This window comes from Galeopterus variegatus, unplaced genomic scaffold, assembly GCF_000696425.1.
Source record: "Galeopterus variegatus unplaced genomic scaffold, G_variegatus-3.0.2 Scaffold2944, whole genome shotgun sequence".
Taxonomy (NCBI): domain Eukaryota; kingdom Metazoa; phylum Chordata; class Mammalia; order Dermoptera; family Cynocephalidae; genus Galeopterus; species Galeopterus variegatus.
In genome coordinates, this window is record NW_007729055.1 from 190,284 (window position 1) to 203,336 (window position 13,053).

General features: G+C 38.7%; 1 protein-coding gene across 1 annotated transcript in view; it reads right to left on the bottom strand.

Annotated features, from left to right (window-relative positions):
• Positions 1-13,053, bottom strand: part of ANTXR1 (anthrax toxin receptor 1) — a gene marked incomplete at both ends in the record, with an annotated part of 224,880 nt that overhangs the window by 159,002 nt on the left and 52,825 nt on the right. The window contains one exon of the mRNA XM_008583503.1: positions 8,621-8,681. Within this exon, the coding sequence (XP_008581725.1) occupies positions 8,621-8,681 (61 nt within the window). The remainder of the gene's footprint in view (positions 1-8,620; positions 8,682-13,053) is intronic.

The window sequence follows — 13,053 nt, forward strand, 5'->3', positions numbered from 1 at the left end:
AAAAAAAAGTGGAGGCATTCTACTACCTGACTTCAAATTATACTACAAAGCTGTAGTAACCAAAATAGCATGGTACTGGCATAAAAACAGACACTCAGACCAATGGAACAGAAAAGAGAACCCGGAAATCAACCCACATACTTACAGCCAAGTGATATTTGACAAGGGCAACAGAAGCATACATTGGGGAAGGGACTGCCTCTTCAATAAGTGGCACTTGGAAAACTGGGAATCCATATGTAGAAGAATGAAACTAGGCCTGTACCTCTCATCATATACTAAAATCAATTCAAAATGGATAAAAGACTTAAATATAAGACCTGAAACTACAAAACTACTAAATGAAAACATAGGGGAAACACTCCAAGAAGTAGAGCTGGGCAAAGACTTTATGAACAGGACCCCAAAAGCACAGGCAATGAAAGAAAAAATAAGCAAATGGGATTATATCAAACTAAAAAGCTTCTGCACAGTAAAAGAAACAGTTATTAGAGTGAAATGACAACCTACAGCATGTGAGAAAATATTTGCAAACTGTGCATTGACAAGGGATTAATATTCAGAATGTACAAGGAACTCAAGCAACTCAACAGTAAAAAAAAAAAAAACAAGTAACCCAATTAAAAAATGAGCAAAGGAGCTGAATAGGCATTTCTCCAAGAAAGATATACAAATGGCTAACAGACACATCAACTTCACTCAGCATCAGGGAAATGCAAATCAAAACCACATTGAGATATCATCTCATGTTAGTTAGACTGGCCTGTATCAAAAAGACGAGAATAGCAAATGTTGATGGGGATGTGGAGAAAGGGGAGCCTTCCTACACTGTTGGTGGGACTGTAAATAGTGCAGCTGTTAAGGAAAGTAGTATGGAGATGGCTCAGACAACTACAGATAGAACTGCCATAGATCCAGCAATCCCGCTGCTGGATCTACACTCAAAGGAATGGAAATCATCATGTCAAGGGATACCTGCACTCCCATGTTTACTGCAGCTCTATTTACAATAGTCAAGAGTTGGAACCAACACCTACATGTCCATTGACAGATGAGTGGAAAAGGAAAATGTGGTATAATATACACAATGGAATACTACTCTGCATAAAAAGGAATAAAATTCTGCCATTTGTAGCAACATGGGTGAACTTAGAGAAAATTATGTTAAGTGAAATAAGCCAGGTACAGAAAGAAAAATACCACATGTCCTCATTCATAAGTGCGAGCTGAAAAAAAAAATAAATAAAAAAAGAAAGAAAAACGAAGGAAGAAAGAAAGAAAGAAAAGTACAACAATCACAATAATTCCTTGAACTTTCAAAATAAGAGAATGGAACTAGACCACCAGAGGTGGGAAAGGGAGAAGGGAAGTGCAGGTTAGGGAGAAACTGGTAAAGGGCCACAAAGAATGCTTATATTGTGTAATGAAAAAATAAAATTTTTTAAAAGTGAAAAAACTTATTTTCAATTAAAAAAATGAATTTTGAAAAAACAAAATGTCAAAAGCAACAAAAAAACCACAATAAAACCATTATGCTGAATTAAAGAAGCCAGACACAAAAGGCCACATATTGCATGATTCCATTTATATGAAATGTCCAGATTAGCAAATCCATGGAGACAGAAAGGAGATTAGTCACTGCTGGGGCTGGATAGAGGGGGAAATGGTGAGTGACAGAGTGCTTAATGGTTTTCTTTTTGAGGTGATGAAAAAATTCTGGAATTAGATAATGGTTATGGTTGCACGACCTTGTGATACATTAAAAACCATTAAAATACACTTTTCGAGCAGTAAATTTTATGGTATGTGAGTTATAACTCTACTAAAAAAAAGAAAAAAATAAGATCAGTGAGTGTTGATAAACTTATTCCAGTCTGCTCTCTCCTTTTCTTTCTTTGATTTTTTTTGGAAATGTGGAACACATAGTTTTAGATCACCTCAATACTGACTATCATTCACTGTATTGAAAATGAGACACCTGTATATTGTCCACCTGCTCTGGTCACTTTAGACTTTTGTAGCAAATTATTTGTGATATTTCATCTCATGAGTCAGCTTGAATTTGCTCTGCTATTAGGTTCTTAATGTGGCATACAGGTGTTTTCGGATGCCTAAATGATACTACAACTTTTCTCTTTCATAGTTATTTATTTATAACAGCTTTAATGAGGTATAATTGACATACCATAGCCTGCACATATGTGTGCAACCTGATAAGTTTTGACATATGTATAAGATTGTGAGATAATACCACAGTGAAGATAGTGGAACATCCATCATGCCCAAAAGTTTCCTTGTGCCGCTTTGTAACCTCTCCTCCTGCCCCCTCACCTCCACTCCTGTGCAACCACTGATCTGCTTCTGTGACTGTATATTAGCTTGCATTTTCTAGAATTTTATGTAAGTAGAATCACATGGAAAGTAATTTTTTTAGTCTCAATTCTTTTACTCAGCATAATTATTTTACAACTCATCCATAATTATTTTGAGATTTATACATAGTTTATTCCTTTTTATTGCAGGGCATGATTCCACTGTATGGATAAAACAGGATTTGTTTATCCATTCACCTGTTGATGAACATTTGAGTTGTTTGCAGTTTTTGGCTATTAAAAACAGACTGTTATGAACATTTGTGTACAAGTCTGTCTGGACACAGATTTCATTTTCTCTCGTTTACCTAGGAGTGGTATGGCTGGGTCATATAGTAGGCGTAAGTTTAATTTTTTAAGAAATTGCCAAAACTGTTCCAAAGTGGTTGTGCCATTTTTACATTCCTACCCACAGTGTATGAGAGTCCTTCCTCCAAATAGAAATATCTTTAAACGAAAGGAAAGACCGAGTAGAGAATGAAACAATCTATTCTCAAGAGTTGCCTAATGGCCAGGCATAAGTACTTTGAAAAACAATGAAAAGTGAGAGAAATGAAACCTCTATTTGATGTTGCTTGAATGTGTCTATTTTAAGCATCTAAACGCAAATGGTAAACATGAATTCTAAAACAACTTTCCTTTTCTGCTAACTCACCCAGGTTTATCAGGAAAAGTGAGAAACACAGTCGGAATAGTATGACTGTTTCTAAAATGACGATGTGAAGAGCTAATTATAATTTACTTTCGTTTCTGGAGTACAAGAACTATAAATGTAGAATAGTTGGCAGGTTGCGCACTTGATTCCAATTAGTTCCTTCCTGGAGTACTTGCTTACATAGCACATTGCGAACTGTGCAAGTTTGAGGCCAATTGAGTGAGACCAGTGGAAAGCTGTGTTCAGGCACAGGGTGCGTTTCCTAGAGAGGAGCTAAACTAGGCAGGGACACTCTGATGATGAGTCAATTCTCATCAATGAATCAGTTCTCATACATAGGGGCTAATCTGCAAAAATAATTAGGAACTTTTAAAAGTATCTATATTAAAGGGAAACAGAATTATTTAAGTGTAAGTAATGTCAAAGTTGCTATACAGGCCCTCCATGCAGCAGATAACTTCCTACATGATTTAGAACAGAGTCTAAATATAGGGATATAAGCACCATGCTAAACGGCAACCATATGCCTGGCCTGGGTACTAGGGTGACAATAGGGGGTGGTATGGAGTATGGTAAACTGGAAAGAGTATATGCTTTTTTTTAAAGGAAGTCATTCAGTCTCTAATAATCATTAGCTCAAAGTAAATACAGGTCCAGTGTTGCCATATCTGATTTTTCAAGACAAGATGAAAATTTAAATTTTTAGGTGAAATCAGATTTTTAAATGTTAGCAATAAATTAAAAGTTCAAAAATGCACTATGGATCAAAAAAGACATATGTGCAGATCACATAGGGCCTGTAGGCTGCCAGCTTATAAGCTCAGAGAGCGGAGGAGTTCTGGCAAGGCTCCCTCTCCCCAGATAGTTTCACCCATGACACTGACTGGAATTCTTTTTGATCATAGCAGATAAGACATTCTCTCCTCTTCCTCTCCCCAATAAGACTTCCTGTTAAAATGCAAAATAGTTCCAGGAGTACTTGGTTTTTCAGTCATTAAAAAATAATCAACCATTAATACCTTAGCTGAAATTGAATTAAGTCTTTAGAAACTTAAAGTTGCAGAGGAGGCCCAAAGGAGGTTTTTCCAAATAGCATCTGGTTATAGATGTCAATTTTGCCACCGCTCACATAAATCTATGGGTGAAGAGCTCAGACCATCCACTCCACTGTAAAAGTTGCACGTGTTAAGCCAAAACTTGTCTCCCTGAATTCCTCCCTAGCCCCTCCACGGTGGTCTCCTGAAGCTATGCAGAATAGACCTAATAATTCCTTTCTGCGTGGGAATCCTCCAGATATCTGAAAGATGCTCTTGTGAGCATCTCAATTCTTTGTCTAAATCTCTGTGGTTACTTCAGTCTTTCCTCATTCCACAAGCATCTCATTATTGCTCCCACGGCTCTTTGAGCAGGCCTCTGCTATAGTGCTTAACGCATGGTTTTGTAATTTATTTGAACATATGACTACTTCCCAGAGCAGACTGTGAGTTTCATGGGGGTTTGGGAGCAATCACTATGATTTTTGTACTCATGTCTTCACATTTCTTGGTACTTAGTAGACACTCATTAAGAACGGAAGGAAAGAAAGAAGAGAGGAAGAAAGGAAAGGGAAAAAAAGTAAGAAGGATATGAAAGAAAGGAAGGAAGGAAGAAAGAAGGGGAAAGAAGAAAGAAAAAGAATATGAATGGATTATTAATATGGTTTCCAAATACATCACCTCTTCTCCTACAAACTTACCTTTGTCAATGACTTTCTTAAAAATGTGGGACTTGGAACCATGGCCTGAACATAGAACAGTAGGACTATTAACTCTCTTGACCTGGACCCTTGATGACTATTGATGCACCCTAAGATTACATCAGCTTTTTTTTTTTGGTATGTGAAACTGGCTATTTGAACCCAAGTTCAACACTTTATATTTATACCATTAAGTTTCACCTTGTTATGTGCAGTCCTATATATAAAGACCTGTGTTGGATTTGGGGTTTTTTGTCCACCCAGTGCCTCTCTCAAAGCTTGGTTTGCTGTCAGACCACTGCAGGTGTTGCGTTGGCAGTAAGAGCCAGCTGAGATCATTGTCTTGGGGGAACACAATCACCAGTCTAGACGGGTGGACAGGCCTGAGTGGGGTTTTGGCAGGGGCTGCTCTGCAGGCCAAGGAAGGGAAATAATTCACACAGAGTGAGGAGAGAGGGCTGAGAGGAAAGGTTTTTCTTGAAAGCAAATTCTACCTTCTTCACAGATATGTTACTTCTTTCTTTACTTTCTCCCCCAACACATACTGAGTTCATCATTTTGCAGATACCCTGAACTCTGTCAATGTCTTCCCCAATTTCTTTCAGTGTAGAAACACACAGGCATGCTTTTCTCATCTACATATGATGTTATTAGCTTCATGATTTTAACACTAATGTTAAACTTTTAGTCCTCACTAAAATGATGCTGATGATAATAATGCCACCTTGTTTTGTATAACAGTTTATGTTTTTCAAAGTATTTTCATGTAAGTACCTGGAAATCCCCTGGATCCTTGAAGTAGCTTAATAAAAATCAGAGAGGGGGCATAACTAACTCTATCCGACAGGTGTTCCTAGCCAAGGACAATGACAAGGGCTCCAGTGCTTCCTAAAAGCCATGCTTCCCCCAGAGAATGGTCAATAATAGACGTCCAAGGAAATACATGAAAGAACTTTTGATATAAGGATGTCTCTTGCAAGTTTCGTTCTCATCTTAGTAATGTTATTCTGTAATCAGCATGTTTTAACCCTTCTCTTTCTAATTCAAGTGAGGTGGGAGCTTGTTTCTTTCAAAACCTAGGACTAGCTCCCATCATTGTGTCTTGTATTAATTTTTTATTTATAGGAAATAAAAAAAAGTAGAATTGGATAGCTTACTCTGATATAGAAAACTGTTTATCTTTAAAATATGCAATATTGCACATAAGCCAGAGGTTTTAAAAATATCTAAAGATAGACCCCTTAGATTGGATTTACTACAGATTTGTCTATTTTATCGGTTCTTCCGAAGAAACAGCCCTTGGAATAATTTATCAGTTGAATTGCTTTAATTTGTTTAAATTTATTAATGCATTTTTATCTTTTTTTCTTGTATTTTCCTTAGCTTTTAAAAATTGTTTTACTGAATTCTTTACTTACTTTTTTTTTCATTTAATAAGAAACATATCAAAGCCTATGAATTTGCTAGGATCAAATCCTGTGGACATGATTTGGTATTTTTGGCATATTTGTTAAGTTTACATATGAGGGGTCTTCAAAGAGTTCATGGAATCGTATGTGGTGTTTTTATTGTGTGGAACACCTTAATGGTATGTAAGGGAGATTTTGGCATTCTCTTTGAGTCTAGAATTATTTAGGAAGGCATTTTGCTACTGTCCAAGTGATTGAGATTTTTATTTTGGTCTTGTTCTATCTTTGGCCATTAATTTCTAATTTTGCTTCTTTTTTTTTTTTAAATTTTGCTGGCTGATATAGGGATGGAGCTCTGAATCTTGGTGCACCATGCTGTAACCAACTGAGCTAACCAGCCAGCTAATTTTGCTTTATTTTAATTAGATAGTTCAAAGGTATGATATTAACTTCTTACGGTTACTTGAAAGAGGTTAATAAGGGTCCAACAGGCAGAAATCAGTGGCACTGGTTTTTGAAGGAATACATGGCTCAAGGCATTCGGTCAACATTTATTGAGCACCTATTAAATGGCAAGTACTCTGCTCGGCAGCGGAAAGTGAAGAGAAATAAGGTTCCTTCTCTGTCCTCAGGAAGCCTACAGGAAGGGAATTGATTTTGCTAGTGAGTTAATGGAAACTGTGTTCATTGCCTGTAGACTTTCTGATTCATTACAAGGTTGCAACACAACCAGTAAAATTGCTCAACTAAAAGCCCGGGTTTTCTTTGTGAATGGGATAATTGCACAATTAAGGGACTGCCTTGTTTTTTAATTGTTTTAAAATTAGAGAACTGTGAAAAATGTATTAGACTTACACACACAATACGCATGACGTAATGAAGGTAAATCTCCCACCCATGTACTCTACTTGAGGTGCACAAGAGCCCAGAGGTGGACTTAACCTTGAAGCTGAGGAAGCCTAATGGAGACGTCTCCCTGCACAGACCCCTTACAAGGCCTGGCACTGCGTTCATGTGGCCAAATGTTTTCATCAAATTTGCAAGGTTAGATTTTAAAATTGTTTTTCTTAAAGAGATTCTCCTGGATTTATCTGTGTTGCTACGACATTAACCCCTGCCATCTGTGTTACCAGGTAGCATTTATTTAAAGGTCAGTAGGTAATCTGTTTTGAATGCTTTTCTTTGGGAAATTAATGCATATCTTTGAATGGTAGTCACCAAATACTTTGCTAACAACTTTACATACGTATGAATGTATTTATGTTTGTACATATGTATTTATGTATGTATGTAATTAATTACCAAGTACTAACAATTTTATATGTTTACATATGTACTTAACATTTTGTGGTTGACACAGATTATTCAGTGCATCTAACTCCTTGAAAGTCAGCTCCTCTAGAACAAATCCAAGAAACTGGAATGAAATTCTCAAGGAATTCCCTCATTTATACTAATAAAATTTGCCATAACTTTTGAAATGTATAGTGTTTGAAAAGGCTTGGAAGTTCTTTCTTCAATGCTACTATCTTCTCAGGGTGGCGTAACATATTTTAAATTAAAACTTGGCATTTGGTATTTTGAAAGGCTGGAAAGGTGATATCAACAGTGAACTCTGTACAGTGAAAGATGCAAGTTCCTGGAGGACAGGGACTTACGCAGAGTTTATCCTTCTTGTATCTCCAGCACTTAGCACAGTGCTTAGCATGCAGTAGGTGCTTAACAATACTTTGTAAATGAATGAAAGAGGAGAGAAGGGAAACCTGTCAAAAATTATGTGAGAAGAGCAAGAATGGTTGAAGTTTTAGACAATCCATTATAATACGAAACAAGAGCAAGACCCCGATTGTCATCAGTTAGAGAAAACAGTGTGATTCAAAAAAGGCTGATTTTTGCATAAGTAGAGACTCCTGTATTAATAACAAAATTATAATGGCCCTTTCACTAGGACAACTGGAGTTGTCCACCACCATTCTGTGAGGACTAGTAGTAGGTTGAACAATTAAGATAAATATATTAATTATATAGAAAGGTCAGCACCAGCCAAATACTTAAATGTATCAACATTTCAGGGGTGGCCTATGATCACTGTGATCGTCTGGCATCTGCAGGGCTGTTGTGAGGATGAACACTTCTATCCAGTATGGGGTGCTGGTGGTGATTCAGTACTCAGTATTGTTGTGGGAATGCAGTATTGCCACAATTCCCTTGCAATGAAGTCTCATTGAAGGAGAGAATTTGGACAGACTTTTTCAAACTTTCAAACTGACATGTTGTTTCTTTTCTTTTTCCTTAGAAGCAAATTTAGTTAGCAATTTCTACTTCTCTTTTCACTCTCCCCCTTCCTGCCCCTCTCCCCACCCCTCCACCAATAAAGGAAATATGTGATTCTAACTCAAAATATAATGAATTGTATGAGAGTGATTATTAGCCTTTAGTTTCAATTTACCTCCTGCACATATGGTGGATGGTTCAGCTGCTAAAATTTCAATGCAGGACTTCTTCAAAATCTAGGAGGAGAGGAAATAAAAAGTCAATGCACAGCTTATTTTGTGAAAAGACAGAATTAGAGGTTTGCTTTTAGCTAATGAGATAGAGAACAGGAAGGTTAAAGGACATTAGGTTGCAGTGGGGCTTGAGGGAAGGGTAACATCTCTACTACTATTGTGAATGCCAAATATTTAATGAGCCAGATTGTGCTGCTGGGTGTCCTAAAAGCCATAGAAATTATTCATCCATTTGTTCTTTTGACAGATAATTATCGAATTTATGATATGCCAGTCCTAGTTTTGCAGAGGTTTAACATAGAGTTGCAGAAATGGGACTTACACCAGAAATGATAAATGACAATGGCTGGTCATATGTGGTAGGTACAAGGGTAAACGGGCAGATGGTGGGAGCTACAGAGCTCATGGGGGAGGTCGCTGGGGCAGGTGTACGTCTAAGAGCTTCATGGAAGCACTGGGAGCCCGGCGTAGGACTTCAACAGATAGGAACGGGTTAGGGAAGCGTCAGAGTCCAGGTGGGGAATAGCATGAGCAAAGGTGAGAAAGTAGAAATGCATAGACCTCTTCAGCTAGAACAAAAGGAGCTTGAAAAGTAGAAATAAACGTGATAATAGATAAAGCTGGAGAGATAGGATGAAGATGGTCAACTCTCCATAGGAGCTGCATGGTCAGATTCCTCAGGTTTCTTTTTTGCTAGAAAAGTCTGGAAAGATGCTGTTGGAGAGGGTTTTGGAGGCTGCTTATTGTGTCTCACTCTTCAGGAGGACTCCGAGTCTTACGTAAATGCAAATGTATTCTTCTGGGCAAATGAATCTTTTAGGGTCGAGCGGAGAGTCTGGGGAACCCCATGACCCCACAGGGAGTTAATAATGAAGACCTCTTGCCAGAGCAGGGTATCTGACTTCTCTCTACCATTTATGAATCCTGCCTCATGTTGAATATTGATTCTAAAATTTGAACCAAGCATTTTAAAACAAGTACAGGATACTGAGTTAATTTACCAACCGAATGCAGTATGTTTACTAGGACCTTACTTAATTTGGAATTTGAGATGGTTCCAAGGGCAGAAGGAAACCATTTCTCTTTTCATGAGAAATAGGTTGTTTAAGCAACTAATGATGTAATTATAAAATTTAAGGTCCATAAAAGAAAAAAGCACCTTTTAACATTGAGAAACACCCATTTATTTGCACTGTATATTTATATATGCTTCTTTTGTTTCAGCTCATGAGTTACAGATGCCACAGGATATAAGCAAATAAAAGATACAGTAAACTGCAATGTAGGGAGGGGAAATGGGTTAAAGGGAACATGAGGGGAAGATGACTCGAGGTGTGAGGACAGCACAGAAAAAAATGATGTGAGGGGCTTATTTCCTTGCTCCAAGTGGATTTAGTTCCAAGTTTTCTAGTAGCAAATGAAAAGAACAGACAATATTTATGAGCTTCTCAATCTGTGGAATAAAAACAAGCCAGTTTCTCAGAAGAGATAATATTTACCCATTCCAGAGAGAAATCTGGATGTCCTCATAGAGAAGCATTGTGAAAGGAAATGAACAAACATTCTTAAGAAAATCTTTATAGATGTACAGACGACAAACATTAAAATTTAATTATCGAAACAGGTTCCCTCACAACCATGTATTTTAGGTAACTCTACATACCTGAAATCATAAAAAGCAGCATTTCATTTGACTATTCTAAAATTCAGATTTTTCCAACTACTTTTCCTTCACTCTGTATACAATTTCATGGCATTTTCATACTTTGATTGCCGTATTTTCAGCTTCTTCCTTATTCCTCAGTTGGACATAATTTATCCTTCAGCTTTGCCTTATTTTCCCCACCGCTGGCTTACCCAGCCACCTTCCCCGACCCCAAACACAGGCGTGGACTCAGTATCTCATTAGTCCTTGAGCCTATCCTGACCGAAGCTGGAAGCAGATATTCCAGACTCCCCCCTCTCCTGTGCATCCTGTTAGAGTCAGTGGCCCTCGCACACCTGGCTCTGAGCACCTGGGGTCCTGCTTTCCCTTCATTGTCAGTCATTCCAGAGAGAAATCTGGATGTCCTCATAGAGAAGCATTGTGAAAGGAAATGAACAAACATTCTTAAGAAAATCTTTATAGATGTACAGACGACAAACATTAAAATTTAATTATCGAAACAGGTTCCCTCACAACCATGTATTTTAGGTAACTCTACATACCTGAAATCATAAAAAGCAGCATTTCATTTGACTATTCTAAAATTCAGATTTTTCCAACTACTTTTCCTTCACTCTGTATACAATTTCATGGCATTTTCGTACTTTGATTGCCCTATTTTCAGCTTCTTCCTTATTCCTCAGTTGGACATAATTTATCCTTCAGCTTTGCCTTATTTTCCCCACCGCTGGCTTACCCAGCCACCTTCCCCGACCCCGAACACAGGCGCGGACTCAGTATCTCATTAGTCCTTGAGCCTATCCTGACCGAAGCTGGAAGCAGATATTCCAGACTCCCACCTCTCCTGTGCATCCTGTTAGAGTCAGTGGCCCTCGCACACCTGGCTCTGAGCACCTGGGGTCCTGCTTTCCCTTCATTGTCAGTTTGACTTGGGATCAGGGACCCCAAGGATATATCCTGGGAACCCACATCTCCCTGCTGGCTTCNTGACTTGGGATCAGGGACCCCAAGGATATATCCTGGGAACCCACATCTCCCTGCTGGCTTCTCCATCCTCCCCTTTCCTATGGTTGATCTAGTCTTTTCGGTCTCTTATGCATGTAGCAATGTCCTAGGACTGGGGCTCGCTAGGATCCTGAGGCACAATGACTCACATCCCAGATTGCCCTACCTGAATCATAAAGACTGTCCACCCCCAAACCTCAATTTGTGGCCACTGGGTTCTTCCTGCCAGATGGGCCACTTCAGCCAGTGGCTGCCATGATCAAGGGAGGAAGCCATCCCCTTAGCCATGTCCTCAGGCACAAGTCTCCAAACTGGCCACAAATGAAGAATCCGAACTAACCCAGAGGGAGAATCTTATTAAATGGTGGCAATAGAACAACACAAAGCTATTTTTTGCTATTTTGTATAACTTCCTCAGGCATTTGACATCTCCTAGTAAATCTTTTTATCATCCACAACTGAAGATTTCAAAACAATCTAAGAATAAAAACTAAGCTATTGGACCTAGCGTGTACCCATCCCCCAAAACACATACATGAAATTTTCACCCATGTAAGTTCCTGAGCTTGAACCAATGTTTTTGAACCAACTCTGATACTTAACTAGGGATTGGTAAAGAAAACACCCGTGAATCTTTGACCACAAAGACACACTAACAGGGTTTGTCATAATAAACACATGCTGTATTATTCTCTCAAAGTGTCTGCAATTAGCTGATAAATCTAAGGAGTATATGAAGGGCCAAAAAATGTCAGCCAAGCACTGTGATTCAATCCAGTAAAAACACAGCTTTCCCAATCTTAACTTAAAACATCTGGAAGGGATGCATTACAGCCAATAGAGTAAAATTTATCAGTGAGGGGGATGGGTAGGATTTGTCTGGGACAGTGGCTCCTGTTAGTTTGAAATGTCTGGTTTCAAAAGGTAGGAAGTCACAATGGTACTGGGTAGGATTGGTTGGTTAGTTATGAGCAGCCCAGACTGTATGGTAATCAGTCTGTCTGACTGGAGCAGACTGCAGATCCGCTTAGGGACTGGAGATTGTATCGGGTTGGAAGGTGGAGGGGGTGTAGACACAGCATTGGGGGTGGTCACTGGAGGGAAATCACTAGGTGGAGTGGAAGGGACTCACACAGGGTTGGGGTGATGTCAGAGGTGAGGGGCCTTAAGGTGAGGGTATAATTGGTGTGTAGAGGAGAACAGGCTAAGACCATTGCATGCCTCAAGAATAATCCCATGTGAAGAGTTGGGTTTTGGACCTGGTTCTGTATACACCTGACCTATGCTCTTTGACAATCCTTTAACTTTTCTGAACCTTAATGTTGGGAAGCAGTTTAAAACATGGAGTCTGAAATCAAATTGCTTGGGTCAACTTGCTCATTAGTTGTGTGACCTTGGGCAAATTCCTTAACCTCTCTGAGTCTCTTTTTCCTTATCTGTAAAAGTGGGATAACAATAGTACCTCCCTAAAGCATAAGGCTGTTGTATTGGGAAGACTAAATGAGATCATGCAGGCAGAACCCACAGCACAGTGCCTGCAAACTAACAGTAACTATTATTATTAAGACCTTGGGTTCTGGAGACAGATAAGACAGATTTTGCTCTAAATGGGTTTATATTCAAATCCAAGCCCCATCACTTATTGGCCACATGGACTTGGACAAGTTATTAAACCTCTGAATCTCAGTTTCCTCTTTTATAAAA